Below are 21,803 nucleotides of genomic sequence, written 5' to 3'. Positions count from 1 at the left end.
TAGATAGAAAAAAGATAGATTAGAATAGATAGAAAAAAGATAGATTAGAATAGATAGAAAAAAGATAGATTAGAATAGATAGAAAAAAGATAGATTAGAATAGATAGAAAAAAGATAGATTAGAATAGATAGAAAAAAGATAGATTAGAATAGATAGAAAAAAGATAGATTAGAATAGATAGAAAAAAGATAGATTAGAATAGATAGAAAAAAGATAGATTAGAATAGATAGAAAAAAGATAGATTAGAATAGATAGAAAAAAGATAGATTAGAATAGATAGAAAAAAGATAGATTAGAATAGATAGAAAAAAGATAGATTAGAATAGATAGAAAAAAGATAGATTAGATTCTGCAGTCTAAAAAAATGCTGGTTTAAAAACAATCCAATTTTGGTAAATATGAAATATACCATGTTTGGTTATTTTGACCCAGCCAGTTGTTTTCTTTAAGTTGGGTTGTTGATATTGGGTTATTGAGCTATGATCCACCGGGTCAGATGGACGACTGGGGGCATGGCTTAGTAGGGCTGGGGCTTTCAGAGAGTTATTTTTGGTGACCGGGTCTTTTGAAATGAAATCCATAGGTTATTGTCAGGAGGCGGGATCTACTGGGGACGTGTCTTTCAGACTGGAGTGGACGTCACACGCCTACTAAGCCACGCCTCCAGTCTTCTGATCTGATTGGGTGGGTCATAGCTCATTAACCCAACTAAGTGACCCAACTGGCTGGGTCAAAAATAACACCAATTTTCGTTCTGTCAACTATTTACCAAGCGCTGCGTTGTTTACCCAGCATTTATTAGAGTGTGCATGTGAGGAAATAGTTACTCTCTGTGTAATGTGCCTAATCCAACATGAGTCCCCCCCCCCCCCCCCCCCCCCCCCCCCCCTGTGAAATGTTGATTTACGTGTTTTGTGATAGTGCTTGACTAAAATAGGTGTGGCTACCCAATTTTGGGTGCGGGTAATATTTAGGTAAAATACCTTTTGAGCTAATATTCATAAGAGGTGTAGAAACTCAAGCAGTTGAGAATTTGAGGTGCCGGTACTCTGGTGAGCTCCTGCCCGACTTAAGCACTGTTATTGTGTTGAAAAGGGGACGCCTACAGCTAACGACTTGAACATTAACACTATGAATTCATTGAATAAGGGACGACCTCTTTCTTCAGCCTTGCACACAAACGCAGTGCTGTTGCCTAACAATAATATTGCGTATGATACGGACGTGTACACGTACCAGTAAGGCTACAGTGTTTTAGAGGCTATTCATTATTATAATGATCCGCTTCGTCACATGCCTGTTGAATCGAACAGGACCGGCAGTGATTATTTTTATTTTTTTTCCTCAACTAAGAAGCTTGTGGCGAGGGGGGCTTGAACACATGGTTAAAGTGTACTATCAAGTGGAAGTTAACTTTAGCAGAGTGTGCCATTGAGAAGCAATGATGACGGCGAAAGTCCACATGACTCCTATTTTTGTACGATAAATATAAATCGTATATAATGTACGATAAACGTACCCTTTTTCTTTTTCTTTTTTTTTTTTACATGAAAGCACATGGAAGTGTGTGATACTGATAGACAAAACGTGGGTTTTTGTCATATATGCCAAAATCTGAAAATGTTGTCTGAGGTTAGTAGTACGGTAACTAGTAGCCTAGTCAGGGCTGCATCAGTGCAATATTGGCACATACCATTTTGTTAACAGACACACATAACAAGTAAACCTTGAATTTGTCAATTGAAAATATCCCTGTAGCGGCCAGGGTTGATGTATTTTAAGAAATGCCAATGGTTGGTGGATATAAAGTCTAAGATCTTTCATGTGCGGATGAACACACAACCCCCGTATCACACACTCACAAACTGTAAATATAGGGGTGCACATTGTACTATCAATCGGTGAAAGAGCGCTTCAAATATCACGTTCAATTGTACATGAATCACAGACAAGTTGGTTCCTGTTTCAATCACGTCTTTGGTCCCGTTCGTTTGGGCCATAACAAAAACGCCGTAATGATTGGGTGACAGTAGAGCCTCCCACAATGCAGTTGATGGCTGCAGGAGGAAGTTGGTGAAGAGCAACTGCAGAAATGTGCCGTTGACTGCAGTCGAAACGGCATGACCTTTGATCGCATGGTTTTTGTCAAGTTCATGCAGCCGTCACGCAAGGCGCACGTGGGACAATTTGTATCCCCATATTGCGTGTGATCCGCTTGAACGTGCCGTAACACAGGGTGAAGAAGACATTGGCGGAGCCTCATTTTCATGCTTTGTTGCTTTTTGGAATAGTTTGTTTTAGTATCTATGTTTCTACATGTGCACTGATTTGATTCATTTATCTCATACTGCACAAAGATATATTACATTTTCCTAAACGAATCCAATCTGTAAGTGGTTGGAGTTATTTCAGCTGTTATTGAGATGGTGGTTCCAGTTTAGATTAGTTTCATTTATCAATCTAAACCATCGTCCCTACCTTGGCAATCATTCTATCTGGATGGTGTTCAGAGATAGATGGGAGAGGTTGCGGGGAGCTGAAGGGTGGGAAAAAACCAACAAGATAACTGATGTAAAATGTGTATAGTATGGAAGTAGAAGCCAGACATGCTGACTAGACCGGGCGTGCGCGCGTGATTTTTGCAGTTTGTTTCAGCCATTGGCTGCAGAGAACTGGAAGGAAATGTGGCCGAAGGAAGAATTGGCTTTGGGGTGACCAGTGAAATATACCTTCTGGAGCACGTGCTATGGGTGGGCATGAGTGAAGGAGGCTTTGTTGCAAAATAGGAAGCCAAGTCTAGATTTAATTTTGGATTGGAGATGCTTAATGTGAGTCTGGTAGGAGAATTTCCAGTCTAACCAGACACCTAGGTATTTGTAGTTGTCCACATATTCTAGGTCAGAACCGTCCAGAGTAGTGATGCTGGACGGGCAGGCAGGTGTGGGCAGCGATGGGTTGAAGAGCATGCATTTCGTTTTACTTGCATTTAAGAGCAGTTGGAGGCCACAGAAGGAGAGTTGTATGGCATTTAAGCTCCTCTGGAGGTTAGTTAACACAGTGTCCAAAGAAGGGCCAGACGTATACAGAATGGTGTCGTCTGCGTGGAGGTAGATCAGAGAATCACCAGCAGCAAGAGCGACATCGTTGATGTATACAGAGAAGAGTCGGCCCGAGGATTGAACCCTGTGGCACCCCCATAGAGACTGCCAGAGGTCCGGACAACAGGCCCCCCAATTTGACACACTGAACTCTGTCAGAGAAGTAGTTGGTGAACCAGGTGAGGCAATCATTTGAGAACCAAGGCTGTTGAGTCTGCCGATTTAAGAATGTGGTGATTGACAGAGTCGAAAGCCTTGGCCATGTCGATAAATACAGCTGCACAGTATTGTCTCTTATCGATGGCGGTTATGATATAATTTAGGACCTTGAGCGTGGCTGAGGTGCACCCATGACCAGCTCGGAAACCAGATTGCATAGCGGAGAAATTACGGTGGGATTCGAAATGGGCGGTGATCTGTTTGTTAATTTGGCTTTTGAAAGACCTTAGAAAGGGTAGGATAGATATAGGTCTGTAGCAGTTCCAGGATACCCGGGCTAGGTCGATTAGAAAGGCCTCCTCGCTTCCTGGTGGAGAGCCAGACGTGATCACCAGGATGGAACACGGGAGCCTCACTGCGATGGTGATTTGCCTGCTCTTGCTGACGGCGGACGGAGTCTCACATGGGCATCGTTCCATACCTCTTTTGCGCACCTGAAACACTCGTCCACCACAGGAGTGTCGGTCTGGCTCGGAGTTCACGGAGCCAGGGCCGGCTGATAACCCATAACTCACTGGAAGGGAGTCAGCCCGGTGGAGGAGTGTCGGAATGAATTCTGGCGGTATTCAGCCCAAGGAAGGAATCGGCCCACTTCGCCTGCATCACTGGCAGTGACTCCTCAGGAACCTCCCCAGCTCCTGGTTCATCCTCTCCACCTGCCCGTTAGATTGAGGCCGGTACCCGAAAGTGAGGCTGACCATGACCCCCAGCTTCTCCATGAAGGCTCTCCATACACGTGATGTGATTTGGGAGCCACAATCGGAGATGATGACCTCCAGAAGGCCATAGTACCGGAAGACCTGCTGGAACAGTGCCTCAGAGACCTGGAGAGCGGTAGGTAGACCAGAGAGAGGAATGAAACGGCATGATTTTGAGAATCTGTCCACATCCACCAAAATGGTGGTGAAACCATCAGAGGGGGGGAGATTAGTGACGAAATCAATGGACAGATGAGACCAGGGATGCTGAGGCACGAGAAAGAGAAGGAGTCTTCCTCCTGGAGCGTGCCGGGCAGATTTAGATTGAGTACATACTGAACATGAGTGGAAATAGTGCGCAACGTCCTGCGCCAAAGTGGGCCACCAGTATTTCTCAGAAAGGGATTGAGTGGTGTGGGTGATACCTGGGCGTCCAGCGGCGAGGGATGTGTGTGCCCAGGTCAGCAACTGATCTTTGACCCCTGTGGGTGTGTAGATGCACTTCTGAGGGCAGGTGGCTGGAGCGGGTTCCTCCTCCAGAGCCTGGCGGATGTCCACATCTATGTCCCAAAACACGGGGCCAACGATACGGGACTACCGATTGATGGGCTGACGGACGCTCACAGGGCCCTCCACCGACGTAGAACCACAGGGTGGGGGGAAAGCAGGTCCTTCGACATCCTGGTACCCAGGCGGTAATCCTCCTCTGACCAGGAGATGGGATTATGGCGTTGGCGCCACGGGAGGCCCGGTGACTTTGTGCACCGGTACGTGATGACGAGGGAAAGGTTTTCCTGGGGCTTGGGTCTCACGGTGTGGGTGAGTGGAGCTGTGACGTGCATACAGTGGTTGCTCATCTAAAAGTTTTGAGATTATGCTGTGTGATTTAGAGGTAATTTGTGGTTTAGTACGGTACCCTGCATCACTGCTTCACTGCTCCAGACCAGCGCAAGAGGGAGTTGGAGCACTGATTATGCTTACTGGAAAATACTCTTTCAAAATTAATGGAAGAGGCAAGCGGAAGGGGGAAAAGACAGCATTCAGAGGTCAAGACTGCGCTGCTCTGAGACAAGCATGGGGACTGGTCTTGATAAATCAATGAGATGTTTATTTTTACTGAATCTCCGTTTGGGTATTGGTTAGACTACAATTAGGGTGTGGAAACGGTACAGCGCCATATTTTCCTCGCAGAAACTTCGTTTTTTTCTTGGAATAGAAGCACCATAATATTAATCTAATTATTTCAGCTAAATTTAAAATCAATCCCATATACTATGTTCTTACAAAAAAAGTTTTTAAATTCTCTAGTACAGCCAATATCTCTAGTACAGCCAATACAAAAAGTCAAATGCTTCTCAAAGATGCCCTCTGGTGGTCAAACTAGCACTAACTAGCATTAATGGCAACAATGGCTGACAATTAAATTACATCCCTTAGAATTCTGCGGCAGCCCGCAAGGTGTACTGCAGTCTGATGCAACTTTTACAGGAAGAACCACTGTAATAGTGCCAGATCCCAATGGTCACAGGTATGAGGTAATGTGCAGGAAGGAGGCAAGGGCCTGGTCAATAAAATCCCTCGCCGCACCTGGAATCCACTAGAGCTGTAGAAACAATAGAAGAGGGACAGCCAGCTAGTGAAATCGATACTAAAAAAGGTTTGGTGGAAAGTAATGATGGATTGGGCTGTACCGGACACCGTTGAAGCTGGTGCCCCTCCTGGCCGAAATAGGGACAAGCCCTAACTGTCTCCGACGGCGTCGCTCAGCCGTGGGGAGTGTGTCCAAGGTAAGATTGTCTTGGCACGCCAACTTCATCTGGACCTCTTCGGGCAATCCTCTTCTGAATCGGAAGGAGAGTGCCGGTTCATTCCACCCGCTGGAAGCTGCCACTGTCCGAACGGTGAGCGCATACTCCGCCGGGGTCATCCTGCTGTAGTTGGAGTAGGCTCTCACCCCCCTCTCTGCCTTCCAGTGGATGATCGAAGTCCCCCCTGAACAGAGCCATGAACCCCTCATAGGAACCCAGCTCCTCCTCTTTCCCAGACGGCCGTAGTCCACTCCACCGCCCGTCCGGTCAGCAAGGAGATAACCGTGGCAACCTTGGACTCCGTGGTGGGGGCTACCATCTGATGAGTGAAATAAAGGTAGCACTGGAGTAGAAAGCCACGGAATGCGGCGGGAGACCCGTCATATTTGTCCGGGAGGGACACACGGTCATTGCTGACCTGGGCAGACTGTTGGATGGGCTAGGGTGCTGACGTGTGGTAGAGAATCCTTCGCTTGTTGGACGTGACACCCCTCTGGAAATGTCAAGACGTGGAAGAATGCGGAAGACCTCTTTCGCAGCCGGCCCGGTGGTGCCAGCTGATTACTGATAACCAAAGAGTGCGATATTAGGGTAAGTAATCAGAGAGTAATGAAGTCCAGGTGTGACTAATGATGAGACGCAGGTGTGCATAAAAGATGGGTTGCCAGGACCGGTGGTTAGTAGACCGTTGAGCGCCATGTAGCCTCGCGACTTTCAGTCCTGAGGCTACAGGACTGAAAGTCATCCAATGCAACAATCATGTGTCTGTCACTAGCAAACACAGTCATAGGTCGTACAGGTACCTCTAAAATTCTATCAAAAGGCACAAAGGGAAAGGAATATGCAAATAAGGCTTTATATCCTACAGTGTTAAAACAACACCCCCCAAAAATAGTTACTGTGACGCCACAGGTTTTAATTCCCTAACAATGAGAAAGTGTAACCACAACTCTAATAAAGTGTTAATTTAAGTTGGAATTTGCAACACCCATGGTGTTAGGGACCAACACTCTAGGGTTGTTAGTTTATCGACACTTAGATCGTTTTTTGTTTAACATTATTTTTGTGGCTTTACATACAGTACACACTAAAGAAGTGTTAAACGCTGTGGGTGTTAGGAATATTAAGGTCACTTTCCTTGGCCATCCCTCCAAAAATGTATTTAGGCATTATGACACTGCATCTGTCAATATAGAGCAGAGAGAGGGAGAGGTGTAAAGTTTCTCGTGTGTGTGTGTGTGTGTGTGTGTTGCTGACCTGTCTTCTCAAGTTTCTATGTTCACAGGCCTTCTTGTCTCATAGGTCGTGTACTGGGCTAGTTTATTTATACCTCACTTCGAATAATAGTAGAATACGTGTAGCCTCCCTGTACGTAAGTGGAGCACATACTCTGCTGAGAGATCTGAACCTTTTTCCTCACAGGTTGTAGTGCGCTCACCCCATGACCACAGGGTTGTTGGTTCCAGCCCCACTCTTGTTCTTCCCCCTTGATCGCTACAATAGCACCGACTCCACTGTGTTGTGTGTTCTGTTGTGTTTCAGAACTCTACGAAGGTGATGCTCAAGTGCTTGTGGAAGAACTGTGAAAAGGTCCTCAGCACCTCTTCAGGGATCCAGCGACACATTCGCACCGTCCACCTGGGGTAAGGCACCAATCAACTAATTCCCACGGGGGGACCAGGGTTCAATTCCCACGGGGGGACCAGGATGACTATGTATGAACTTTCCAATTTGTAAGTCGCTCTGGATAAGAGCGTCTGCTAAATGACTTAAATGTAAATGTTAAATGTCATAGAGAAAGATATAGGTCAACTGCTATAGGTATCCAATCACAATAGTTGAATCGGTAATTGTTGTACGCAATCACTGCATACAGGTCTACTGGGGACCAATACGAGAGCAGATATAATACAGCTCACCTTACTCTATTTACTGAAGTATTGTCAAAGTATCTACTAAGGAGCTAGTATTTTAGAGTATGTGCTACATTGGTAGCTCTGCCGCTCCATGGGCTCTGTGTTTACTATGACTTCTTTATGGCACTAGGTTTGTTAGTCTAGTATCCTCTTACAAAGTACCATAAAGGGATGCAGGGTGGATGGTGGAAGCATATCAACACATCAGGAGGTTTTGCTGGTGTGTTTTTATAGCCTCCTGTTGCTATCCTGCACTCTCTGTCAGTCAGTGAGGGCTATGACCAATGAAGTCCGTGGAGTCAGTGGCTTTGGCTCAGAGGCCCTGGGTATCACTGCCATCTGCTGGTCAGAGAGAATACAGCATCAGAACAGCTCCTCATCATGATGTGTTATAATGCCTTATTAACATGTTCATAACACTTTACTGACGTAGCTGTAGAGTATTATGAAGCGGTATAATCACTGCATCTTTAGTGTGCTATGAATGTTATTATAAGCCTTCATTAGGAGAAGGGAGGGAGCCACCAACATGGACATAGGAGGTAGACTCAATACTGCAGGACTATTTTGAGAATACTGATTGGAATATGTTCAAAGATTCATCCACCCAGGACTCATCCATCAACATTGAGGAATATATCGTCAGTCACAGGTTTAATTAGTAAATGGGTTGATGTTGTAACCACAATAACAATCCGGACATTCCCCAACCAAAAACCCTAAATGAACGGAGATATCCACACCATGTTGAGAGCCCGTACTGCAGAACGGAGCAAGCCCATGTAATGCTTTGTAGGTTAGCAGTAAAACCTTGAAGTCAGCCCTAGCCTTAACAGGAAGCCAGTGTAGAGAGGATAGCACTGGTGTAATATGATACATTTCTTGGGTTCCAGTCAAGATTCTAGCAGCCGTGTTTAGCACTAACTGACATTTATTTTGTGCTTTATCCGGGTAGCCAGAAAGTAGCGCATTGCAGTAGTCTTACCTAGAAGTGACAAAAGCATGGATACATTTTTTTGCATCATTTTTGGACAAAGTTTTAGATTTTTGCAATGTTGCGAAGATGGAAAAAAGCTGTCCTTGAAATAGTCTTGATATGTTCGTCAAAAGAAGGATCAGGGTCCAGAGTAACGCAGAGGTCCGTTTTATTTGAGACGACTGTACAACCATCAAGATGAATTGTCAAATCCAACAGAAGATCTCTTTGTTTTTTGGGACCTAGAACTAGCATCTCTGTTTTGTCCGAGTTTAAAAGTAGAACATTTGCAGCCATCCACTTCCTTATGTCTGAAAAACAGGCTTCCAGGGAGGGCAATTTTGGGGCTTCACCATGTTGCATTGAAATGTACTGCTGTGTATCATCCGCATAGCAGTGAAAGTTAACATTGTTTCCCGAATGACATCACCAGAGGTAAAATATATAGTGAAAACAATAGTGGTCCTAAAATGGAATCTTGAGGTACACCGAAACTTTCTATTGATTTGTCAGAGGATAAACCATTCACAGAGACAAACTGATATCTTTCCGACAGATAAGATCTAAACCAGGCCAGAACTTGTCCGTTTAGACAAATTTGGGGTTCCAATCTCTCCAAAATAATGTGGGGATCGATGGTGTCAAAAGCAGCACTACGGTCTAGGAGCATGAGGACTGATGCAGAGCCTTGGTCTGACACCATTAAAATGTCATTTTCTCAGTGTCACAAGCTGTTCACTCCCTTACGGTCGGGCAGATGGTATCGGAGCCTCAGGTCTGATGCCAACAGGTTAAGAGACAGTTTCTATCTACAAGCCATCAGACTGCTGAACACTTGAACTGGACTGACCACCTGCTCTGATTCTCCGCACCTAAGCACACAAGCACTCACTCACGAAAACACCAACATACATATACAGTACCAGTCAGAAGTTTCAACACACCTACTCATTCAAGGGTTTTTTCTTTATTTTTACTATATTCTACATTGTACAGTCATGGCCAAAAGTTGAGAATGACACAAATATTAATTTTCACAAAGTCTGCTGCCTCAGTTTGTATGATGGCAATTTGCATATACTCCAGAATGTTATGAAGAGTGATCAGATGAATTGCAATTAATTGTAAAGTCCCGTTTTTCCATGCAAATGAACTGAATCCCCAAAAAACAATTCCACTGCATTTCAGCCCTGCCACAAATGGACCAGCTGACATCATGTCAGTGATTCTCTCGTTAACACAGGTGTGAGTGTTGACGAGGGCAAGGCTGGAGATCACTCTGTCATGCTGATTGAGTTCGCGTAACAGACTGGATGCTTCAAAAGGAGGGTGGTGCTTGGAATCATTGTTCTTCCTCTGTCAGCCATGGTTACCTGCAAGGAAACGTGTGCCGTCATCATTGCTTTGCACAAAAAGGGCATCACAGGCAAGGATATTGCTGCCAGTAAGATTGCACCTAAATCAACCATTTATCGGATCATCAAGAACTTCAACGAGAGCGGTTCAGTTGTTGTGAAGAAGGCTTCAGGGCGCCCAAGAAAGTCCAGCAAGCGCCAGGACCGTCTCCTAAAGTTGATTCAGCTACGGGATCGGGACACCACCAGTACAGAGCTTGCTCAGGAATGGCAGCAGGCAGGTGTGAGTGCATCTGCACGCACAGTGAGGCAAAGACTTTTGGAGGATGGCCTGGTGTCAAGAAGGGCAGCAAAGAAGCCACTTCTCATCCAGGAAAAACATGAGGGACAGACTGATATTCTGCAAAAGGTACAGGGATTGGACTGCTGAGGACTGGGGTAAAGTCATTTTCTCTGATGAATCCCCTTTCCGATTGTTTGGGGCATCCGAAAAAAAGCTTGTCCTGGGAGAAGACAAGGTGAGCGCTACCACCAGTCCTGTGTCATGCCAACAGTAAAGCATCCTGAGACCATTCATGTGTGGGGTTGCTTCTCAGCAAAGGGAGTGGGCTCACTCACAATTTTGCCTAAGAACACAGCCATGAATAAAGAATGGTACCAACACATCCTCCGAGAGCAACTTCTCCCAACCGTCCAGGAACAGTTTGGTGACGAACAATGCCTTTTCCAGCATGATGGAGCACCTTGCCATAAGGCAAAAAAGGGATAACTAAGTGGCTCGGGGAACAAATCATCGACATTTTGGGTCGATGGCCAGGAAACTCCCCAGACCTTAATCCCATTGAGAACTTGTGGTCAATCCTCAAGAGACGGGTGGGCAAACAAAACCCCACAAATTCTGACAAACTCCAAGCATTGATTATGCAGTCAGGCCCAGAAGTTAATTGACAGCATGCCAGGGCGAATTTCAGAGGTCTTGAAAAAGAAGGGTCAACATTGCAAATATTGACTCTTTGCATCAACTTAATGTAATTGTCAATTAAAGCATTTGACACTTATGAAATGCTTGTAATTATACTTCATTATTCCATAGTAACATCTGACAAAAATAGATAAAGAAACTGAAGCAGCAAACTTTGTGGAAATTAATATTTGTGTCATTCTCAAAACGTTTGGCCACGACTGTAGAATAATAGTGAAGACATCAAAATTAAGATATAACACATATGGAATCATGTAGTAACCAAAATGTTAAACAAATCAAAATATATTTTGAAAGTAGCCACCCTTTGCCTTGATAACAGCTTAGCACACTCTTGGCATTCTGTCAACCAGCTTCATGAGGTAGTCACCTGGAATACATTTCAATTAACAGGTGTGCCTTGTCAAAGTTAATTTGTGGAATTTTGTTCCTTCTTAATGCTTTTGAGCCAGTCAGTTGTGTTGTGACAAGGTAGGGTTGGTATACTGAAGATAGCCCTATTTGGTAAGTCCATATTATGGCAAGAACAGCTCAAATAAGCAAAGAGAAACAACAGTTCCTCATTACAGTCAATCCGGAAAATGTTAAGAACTTTGAAAGTTTCTTCAAGTGCACTCGCAAAAACCATCAAGAGCTATGATGAAACTGGCTCTCCTGAGGACTGCCACAGGAAAGGAAGACCCAGAGTTACCTCTGCTGCAGAGGATAAGTTCAAGTAACAGACACATCTCAACATCAACTGTTCAGAGGAGACTGTGTGAATCAGGCCTTCATGGTCGAATTGCTGCAAAGATGCCCCACTACTAAAGGACACCAACAAGAAGAAGAGACTTGCTTGGGCCAAGAAACACGAGCAATAGACATTAGACAGGTGGAAATCCTTTGGTCTGATGAGTCCAAATGTGAGATTTTTGGTTCCAACCGCCATGTCTTTGTGAGACGCAGAGTAGGTGAACGGATGATCTCCGCATATGTGGTTCCCACCGTGAAGCATGGAGGAGCAGGTATGATGGTGTGGGGGAGCTTTGCTGGTGACACAGTCAGTGATTTTTTTTTTTTTTGAATTCAAGGCACACTTAACCAGCATGGCTACCACAGCAATCTGCAGCGATACGCCATCCCATCTGGGTTGGGCTTAGTGGGACTGTCATTTGTTTTTCAACAGGACAATGACCCAACACACCTCCAGGCTGTGTTAGGGTTATTTGACCAAATAGGAGAGTGATGGAGTGCTGCATCAGATTCCCTGGCCTCCACAATCACCTGACCTCAACCCAATTGAGATGGTTTGGGATGAGTTGTACTGCAGAGTGAAGGAAAAGCAGCCAACAAGTGCTCAGCATATGAGGGAAATCCTTCAAGACTGTTGGAAAAGAATTCCAGGTGAAGCTGGTTGAGAGAATGCCAGGAATGTGCAAAGCTGTCATCAAATATTTTGATTTGTTTAACACTTTGTTTGGTTACGGGCATAATTCCCTGTGTTATTTCACAGTTTTGATGCCTTATTCTATTATCACTATTATTTTTTAATGTAGAAAATAGTCCAAATAAAGAATAACCCTTGAATAACTAGGTGTGTTGAAACGTTTGCCTGGTACTGTACATTCATGCTACACACACACACACATTACAACTGCTGCTGCCAGATTTAAATTATGATTTCTAAATACTGCACAAATCAAACACCCCTCAAATCCTCCCTTCCCCAAAACACGTGGAAATAATGTGCCTCTCTCTATTATAGTTATGCTAAAATGTTGATTCTATTCTACTGAGCCAATTATTTTATTTTCATATTATTATATTATTCCTTATTGATGTTGCCTTCTCGAGAAGGAACCTGAAAGTAAGCATTTCGTTGGACGGTGTATACCATGTGTGTCCCGTACATACGGCTGAATCTTAGAAGCTGATTCACGTATGTCACCCTCCTATGGTGCAGGCGGAACTGTGACTCGGACTACAGTGACGGGGAGGAGGACTTCTACTACTCAGAGATCGAGGTCAACATGGACAGCCTATCAGAGGGCTTGTCCAGCCTCACGCCCACCTCCCCCACCACTACCGGCCCTCCCACCATCTTCCCCCCTTTCTCCCACGCCGCCTTTGTTCCCCGCTCTGAGCCCGCCCACATCGTCATGAGGGGACCGCAGGGTCATGCTCCCAGTCTGCTCAGCCAATCAGCCCCCTCCACGCTCTGCCATATCCGTACTGATCACGCCTATCAGGTAAGAACAGTCAGGCACACACGTGCGCGCACATCCACCTTATTCTCCAATGGCTATGGTACTCTCTGTTGCTATAGAGACTGTCCTCTACTCCATGACAGATAATGCTTTGGTTCCCCTGGTCTGTGTGTGTTTAGTTAATTATGTCCATGAAACTGAGTTGAACAGGCTTAACGCTGCACATGTCATGTCACGCCAGATCAATAGATTTCTTTAGGCGAGGCCTTCTCTATTTGACTCCGTTTTCCATAGTATCTATCGCCCTTTTCTTTCAGTATCATTCTTTGTCGCTCAAACTCCCGCTACCTCCACTAGTTCACTTCTTCTCTAATCATCTCTCCCCCCTCACCTCCCTCTCTCATCTCTCCCTCCCTCTCTCTCTCTCTCCCCCTTCTCATCACTCTCTCATCTCTCCCTCCCTCCCTCTCTCATCTCTCCCTCCCTCTCTCTCTCTCTCTCTCTCTCCTCTTTCTCTCTCTCCCCCTTCTCATCACTCTCTCATCTCTCTCTCCCTCCCTCTCTTATCTCTCCCTCCCTCTCTCTCTCTCTCTCTCTCTCCTCTTTCTCTCTCTCCCCCTTCTCATCACTCTCTCCGTCTCTCACTGTGGTGCGGTACTGTGTTTTCCAGGCCACTGCTCCTGTGAGTATTCCTGTGTGTTCGGAGCAGGCTGATGGGAATGAAGGGATTGGGAATAGGGATGGGATCAGTGTGTCCTGGCAGTCCCCTCCTGTCATTTTTAAAGGCTTAACGGTGAGCAGGCTGCTTTCTCTCCCTCTCTTTCTGCATCCTCATATCTTTCTCTTTTATCACTACCCCATCTCTCAACTCTCCACTCCTACTCCCTAGCTCCTACCACCCTCAGCTAACCTCTTTTTCAATTTCTCTTTTCCCCTTTCATTCTAGCTCATCTCTCTCCTCTTTCTACTCTACCTCTCTCTGCCTCTACCTCCCGGCCCTGGAGTGTTGTTTACTATGTAGACATATTGTCTTTAGGGCTGAACTAGAATCAGTTCAGCCCTAACATAGCCAGTGTGAAGAATAACACGGTCTGAGAGGTGACACTGATCTAGAGCCGTAGTTACGTAGACTTCTTTCTGGTCATGTCACACAGTCAGGAAAATCTCAGAGCATTAGGTGTAACCCTTAATGATGGACTGCCATGCTATGATTGGTTGGTGTTGAATGCCCTTTGACCTGTGGTTGCCCCTGCAGGGGCCGTTGACTCACATCCGCACGGTGAGCTTCGGGGAGAAGAGACAGCCAGCCCCTCACGCACACACCACCATCTGCAAGACACCCCCCTTTACAGCCCCCCTGCCCAAACCAGCACCAGGAACCAGGTACACAGTATGTGTGTTGACTCTTGCTGTGTGAGTGTGTTTATCAACTTCATGGTATTGTAGTGTAAAGTCTAACTGTGTGCCGTCTTATTGGTTGCCAAGGAAACCCCGTGGAGAGGCCAAAAAGTGCCGGAAAGTGTATGGCATGGAGAAGAGGGACCTGTGGTGCACAGCCTGCCGCTGGAAAAAAGCCTGTCAGCGATTCACTGACTGAACCCCAGTACATCACTGGGATGGACTCTTCCTCTGCCAGCGCTTCAATGAGGTGTCATCTTCCACTGAGGAGATGTGGGGGTTTCTCCATGATGAAGCCCCTCAGAGCACGCACTGCTTCCTCCTGACCAGCAGGGGGCTCTCTGCTCGCTTCTCCTAGTCCTCAGACAGCTGAATTTACAAAACACAACAACTAACTGATGGAAAAAGGCAAAAAAGAAAAATGAATTTGGCTTTGGAAGAATAGTTTTTCTTTCTAATGATGAGACTTTTTAGGTAATCAAAAAAAGACAAATATTATTCAAAACTTTTTCGATTTGTTTTGGATTTTCTAATTTTGTCTGCCTTCACTGTAGGGGAGTTGTTGAAGATTTCAGATAAGCTTTTTTGGTATTGTGTACTCTCAACATATTGTTTTTTACTGGTCCGAGTATCATGGAAGCTACTGTGTTTGAGTTTATAAGATCCTGATACCGCTCTCTCGTCGGCGTCTTTCAATGCACCTCCGTTAATGTTTTATAACCAAAATCACATTAACTCCGGGGATTTTATTCGAATGGATCGTTTTTCAAATGTCAACTGTCGCTCTTTTTGAAATGGGCAGTAAGTCTACCAAAGGAAAAAACAAATCAGAACTATCCATTCTCCTTATTAAGTTGCACGCTTGTTCTGCTCTTCATATCCAAATGTTACTGGAATTACACATCACATGCTCTTATGGGAATTCAACTCAGAAACTCTAATCACTTTGTTTGGGAAGTACATCATCCATAGCTACTCATCATAAGATTCTTGCTTTTTGCATAGATTAGAAACACGCCCTCTTCCGTCTGGTTGCAGCAAATGTTACGTTTTGAATGTACAGTTTAGAAAGATATCTTTCCCCCTTTCTTCCTTTCCATACCTCTGATATGCATCGTTCGGGAACAACACATCTTTCAACGGATCACTGTAAACTTTGTAACTACAGTGTTTCCTCTCATTTCTTACATGTATTTTCAGCGATCGGTTACCAAGGCAACTAGTAGTTGCAAAGTGTATTCGCCAGGGTTTGGAAAGTCTCGTCTCGCTTTGATTAATCGGCTCTATTGTTGATTACAGTTGTCGTCGACAGCATGAAGCTCTGCCGTAGCACTGCTGGCTACTCAGAGGTCTCGAGTTCATTTTCTGGGTATCGTCATAGACACAGAATACAATCTCGTTCTCGTTCTCTGTGGGTGCTGTGCCATAGTCAGTCCCACTCAACCCTCACTCCCAGTTTACAGCTCTTAACTGGTATCTAATGGCGTTGAAATCAAGATGTTTGTCTCCAAGGGATTGTTTGCTTCCCATGAATTGTACCTGGATTCCTGATCAGAACGCGAGAGCAGATCTAGATGTGTATTTTTAAACAGATGTATTTTTCTACTCTAGCTACTGTTTTGAATTGTTGCCAGCTCTTTGAATGTAGTCTCTGCAGGCTCTCTCTTTCTGCTCCCAACACTGACTACGAGCCATTACACAAGTTACAACAGCAGGATGCACACACACACACACAGCACTCTAAATTAACTGGTGCTCCCAATTTTAAAAAGTTAGGAGCACCACATAAAATGTATGAGCACCAGATTATATATATTGTTTCATTGATTGAGATGCAGCCTATATTGGGCCTATATTAATTCTAGCTACTTTTGAAGCATATGCTGTGCCCCAGAAATGAACACTGTCTGGATAGTTCATAATAAAAGCTCAAATGTTGATACAAATATCTGTCATTGAAATGACGTGGAATATTAGGTTTCTACATTGTGTAAAATCACTATTTTCCTATTGAGATGCATTACATTGAACATTGTGCACCGTCTCTAAGCACGTCGGGTTTGTGATGAGGACACGCAAGAAATCAGACAATCGTTCAGTGCTACGGTCATTGATCTCCTGACGAAGCTATCCCTTTTCCTTTCTGTGCCCCTAAATGTTTGGATATACTGGTAAAGTTACCAGGTTGATAGCTAGGTAGCCAATGAGGTAACACGACTGAACAAACTGTAAACAAATGGTCAAGGCCCTGCGAGTAGTTTTCGAATGGCCCACAAAGTGGTTTATTAACGTAAATTGCGATCCTGTCGATAGGCTATAGAAAGAAAAACTGGTAATATGGGTCAGATCTTTTTAACTGGGGTAGAAACGAGCTATTTCCGCAGTAGTAGTGGTACAACCACGACGCTAACGATTAATGCTCTCTCTTTTTTCTCTAGGGGACTCGGAATCAACAGTACTGCGAAGCCTAATCATTATAACAATTATTATTCGGGATACTTTTTTTTTATAGGAGCACAGTCCCCCCCCCCCCCCCTCACAGTCAGTGGCAGTGTTCGATAGCATCAAAACTAATGCAGGCGACTGCCTGCCGACTGACTGATCTGCAAATCACCTTCCATCATAAATAACGACTCATTATTATTTGTAGATCAGTCAGTCACAATTGACCCATGATATATTGCGTCTTTTATCCTATCGAACATAGCCTATGACTTTCCAGTCTTTGGCTGTTTTACACCTCTGTTGTCATGTTAACACATGCGCTCTCAGCTGTCACATATTCTCATTGACATGACATCAGTAGAAGGCCATTCTAAGACAGCTGGCTGTGACTGTTTTATCTTGTTGTTTTTTTGGGTACAACAAACAAACAATCTAACCAACTGGATTCTTTTTAGGGATTCTATTCATCCATGTCACCGAGTCGTTACAGATTGCGTAATGGTGATTACCGATTGAGCCGACACATGCAGCGTTTATGAGTGAATGCAATCTCTGTTAACAGGGAAAGTTGCCTTTTTAAATTTGAATGACACAGTCACGCTTAACTTTCCCGATTCGTATTTAATAGAGACCCGTACATGCCATGTCGTTTTTTTCCTTGATAACCATGATCAACAAATATGGTTGTTGGCTAGTAACCTTGCTGTCAGCCATTCTGTCTGAGAGAGAGAAGCAGTGCCTCAGAGTGGAGAGTAGGCTGGTAATTAATGGTCAGAAACTTCACTTCAACTTCACAAGTGCCAATGAAAAAAACATTAAGAGGAAAAAATGATGTACCTAAAGAAATTGCACTAACTTGCACTGCACAAAGACATGTTTGTATACATGGAGATTTTATATACGCAGATTTTGAAGTGAAATTTAATTTGAGGTTTTAATTTTGGGTCGTCACTGCTTTGGTGTTAAAATGGGGTTTCAGGGATGGGGCTTCTACACCTCTTGGGTCCCCCCATAAGAACGTTCTGAACCTGTATGTCTAGTTCTCTCTGTGTGTGGTGTACACAGCCCAATGGGGCCCGCAATGTTGTCTGGAATAGTGTGGTACTGGATGCAGCCTTAGAAAAAAGGCTTCCAAAAGGGTCATTTGGCTGTCCCCATAGGATAACCCTGTTGGGTTCCAGGTAGAAGTCTTTGTGGAAAGGGTTCTACATGGAACCCAAAATGGTTTTACCTGGAACCAAAAGGGCTCTACATGGAACCAATAAGGGTTCTTCAAAGGATTCTCCTATGGGAACAGACGAAGAACCATTTGGTTCTAGATGGCACCTTTTCTTTTAAGAGTGTAGTACAGCGCGGTACTTTGTGAGTAAGGGTTTCCCCTCACCCTTTTTATTGTAAATAGGCACTAAGATGACCCCTGAAGTCACATCTCAGGCAGTCTGCCCTAACTTGGTAATATATGGGTGGAAACTGGTCCAGCATTATCCATCAGTCATTCAATGGTTGTTTGTTGTCATCTTCAGAACAGATCAATCATGATGTTTCAACGACATGGGGTTTCCTACACAGCCTACTCAAACGCTGCTTTCAAAAACATTTTGTTTAGTCTTGGCAAGTGGCTTTTTCAAATTTTATTGAGATGAGAGAAGAGGTTTTATTTCCCGGACTGACTCCTATTTTGGACTCCTGTCTGATTGGGATTTGATTTTAAGTGAGCACTTAAACACACCCGCTCAGCTCTCTCTCAATCCATCCCCCAGCCAAAGCACCTGACACTTCTCCACCAATTGACTGGCCAGTCAATTGGTGGAGTCATACTTTTGATTTACATCAGACCAATCAAGTCCATTGTTCTCAATTTCAGTCACATCCCTATCCCCGCCACAAACCTGCATATATTTTTTTTGCACTAAATTGGCCTTATGGGTCACTGGCTAGGGCTAATGCAAAGGGAACACTCTTTATTTAATTGTTACACCTGCCAGCAGCCACCCAGCATCCCACTGCTGGCTTTCCTCTGAAGCTAAGTAGGATTGTTCCCTGGATGGGAGACCAGATGCTTCTAGAAGTGGTGTTGAGGGCCAGTAGGAAGCACTCTTTCCTCTGGTGTAAAAAAATATATATTTATCCTGGGGCAGTGATTGGGGACATTGCCCTGTGTAGGGTGCTGTCTTTTGGATGGGACGTTAAACGGGTGTCCTGACGCTCTTGTGGTCACTCAAGATCCCATGTCACTTATCGTAAGAGTATGTTAACCCCGGTGTCCTGGCTAAATTCCCAATCTGGCCATCATACCATCATGGCCACCTAATCATCCCCAGGTTCCAGTTGGCTCATTCATCCCGGTGTAACTATTCCCCTGGTTGTTGCTGTAAATGAGAAGGTGTTTAGGAGAGCTGAGGCTTTGGAAGGTTTTGATTTGGTGTGTTTGGAGAACTGGGGCTTTATGATAGGTGTTGAAAGAGGAAGTGGGACAAGCAGTGACGATTACTAGATATGGATTTTGTAGTTTCGGGGCTTTCCTGTACATATGCTATTTCCATGTTGTTGTTTTCTATGTTGTATTTCTGTAGTACAAAAAGGAAACTTTCTAAGGTAGAATTGCTCCGAATAAATGTTTTTCTTCATATTTTTTAAAGGGCAATTGAGAAGCTATAGTGAATATAACACGTACATACTTGTATATTGCCGTTTAGGGGAGACGGGGAGAAAAAACGTTGGTGAATTTTAAACCTACAAAAAGAAAAGCTTGTTTTCTTTCTTGTTGTAACGCTGGCTAGTTTCTACTGCCTGTAGAGAACTGTTAGTGCACTCTGACTTCGGTAACGAAAAACCTTGAACATACACACTAACAGTTGACCTATCATTTGTGTATCATATCTATACCACAACCACGCAGTATTGCTTCACCTTCTTACATTGTGCAATGATATGCTTTAGTTGGAACAAGAACTAACTTGCCCTTTTGATGACCTTCCTTTGAGCCACCTGTGTGTGATCTATTATGAAGGCATTTATTGGCATGCAGGCGTTTTTATTTAGGCAGTTATAATGAGTCCTTGGCTGTTATGAATGCTTATAGTGGTCCATATACTGCACTCTTGCCACTTCGTGTAATGCATATAATGAATATGTTTATGAAAGTGTAATGCATTTGTTGAGGTGGTCATAAGGAACCATGAGCTGTTGTGAATGCTTATGACAAGTCTTATAATACACTATGGAGTGATCGACTGTGCTATAACTGCAGTCATAATGATTCGTACACGATTCGTCACATCTGCTACCTACCTTTTCTGTCTCCCTTCCTGCCAAATATGGGTTTATCAGAATACATGTTGTTATAATCTTTTGTGGTAATGTGTTTATGTAATGAGGAAGTGTGTTATCCAGTGAAATGGAATTCTAGTTCCATGGTATTACCTTTGGGGATTCTGTTTCCTGTCCTGCACATTCCAACAGGCCGCTTGCCTTGGTGTCTGTCTGTTCCGTACCTGTACATTTCCCTGTCATAATTTTCAGTGACTTCCTCCCCATCTCCTACTCTAATTCTCTCCATTATATATTTTTTCCCGTCTCTTTCTCTTTCAGATTGTACTGTAGTCCCAAGTCAATACCCAGTATATTAAGCTAACCAAGCCTTTGAAATATGTTCTGTGATTATATTCTTTGTTTGCTTTTTGAATATCGATGTTGTTGAGTCCAACCCAACAGCTCAGCAGCAGCAGAGCCAATGGATCTCCATCCAAATGTAATTCATCGTCATCGCCATGGCAGCTCCGCTCAACTCTGTGCTTCTTCTTCTATCGTACTTATTTGATCTGTTTGTCTTTCTGTCACTGTGTTATCTGTCTTTGATCTGTTTGTCTTTCTGTCACTGTTTTACCTGTCTTTGATCTGTTTGTCTTTCTGTCACTGTTTTACCTGTCTTTGATCTGTTTGTCTTTCTGTCACTGTTTTACCTGTCTTTGATCTGTTTGTCTTTCTGTCACTGTTTACCTGTCTTTGATCTGTTTGTCTTTCTGTCACCGTTTTACCTGTCTTTGATCTGTTTGTCTTTCTGTCACCGTTTTACCTGTCTTTGATCCGTTTGTCTTTCTGTCACCGTTTTACCTGTCTTTGATCTGTTTGTCTTTCTGTCACTGTTTTACCTGTCTTTGATCCGTTTGTCTTTATTTTGATTTTTTAACTGCATAAATGTTTTTCTTCTGCTGTGCCATGTCTTTACCAAGCCTTATTGTTGGCTGGAGTGAAACTGACCTTATTTTTGTTTCTTTATTCTCTTCTTCATGTTGATTTATTGATTGATTGATTGATGTTCTCTCACTATATATGGTGCAGAAGAGTGATTTGTTGTATTGCTCATGTCTGTTTGTGACATGTTCTCGAGTGGATGAATGACTTGATGTCATGATGAAGATGATGTTGAAAATAAGGCAGGTGGTGTAAATGTGATAGAGAGAAAATAAACACGAATGGAATATGTATTCTCAGTCTTTCTCTTTCTTCTCTGTGTGTGTGTGTCTCTGTGTTTTTGTCATAGGTGAAATTAGAAAACGTCTGGACTAGGTATAAAGTAGGCAAACTCCAGCTAAATGATGCTGTGGCGCTAGTTAGCGAACTAACTTCAGCAGACAAACTAAAAGGCTCGTTTGCATTTTCCTGTTATATAAATGGTTTGTGTTGGAACAAAACGACCTTATTTTGGCTTGTGACGGGG

The 21,803-nt window shown here is 43.9% G+C and overlaps 1 protein-coding gene across 2 annotated transcripts in view; it reads left to right on the top strand.

Annotated features, from left to right (window-relative positions):
• LOC129824389 (zinc finger protein 704-like) overlaps nt 1-21,568 on the top strand; it is a 75,005-nt gene extending 53,437 nt beyond the window's left edge. Inside the window, exons 5-9 of one of the 2 annotated variants that reach the window (XM_055883983.1) lie at nt 7,368-7,468; nt 12,997-13,282; nt 13,911-14,033; nt 14,496-14,623; nt 14,726-21,568. In XM_055883983.1, the coding sequence (XP_055739958.1) occupies nt 7,368-7,468; nt 12,997-13,282; nt 13,911-14,033; nt 14,496-14,623; nt 14,726-14,837 (750 nt within the window). In that variant the 3' untranslated portion in view covers nt 14,838-21,568. The remainder of the gene's footprint in view (nt 1-7,367; nt 7,469-12,996; nt 13,283-13,910; nt 14,034-14,495; nt 14,624-14,725) is intronic. The other variant, XM_055883984.1, reaches the window with a different exon arrangement.
• Nucleotides 21,569-21,803: the final 235 nt, after the last annotated feature.

The sequence above is a fragment of the Salvelinus fontinalis genome, chromosome 26 (assembly GCF_029448725.1).
Source record: "Salvelinus fontinalis isolate EN_2023a chromosome 26, ASM2944872v1, whole genome shotgun sequence".
NCBI lineage: Eukaryota > Metazoa > Chordata > Actinopteri > Salmoniformes > Salmonidae > Salvelinus > Salvelinus fontinalis.
Note: the sequence above shows the minus strand (reverse complement) of the source record. Positions and strands in the feature narration are given on the sequence as shown.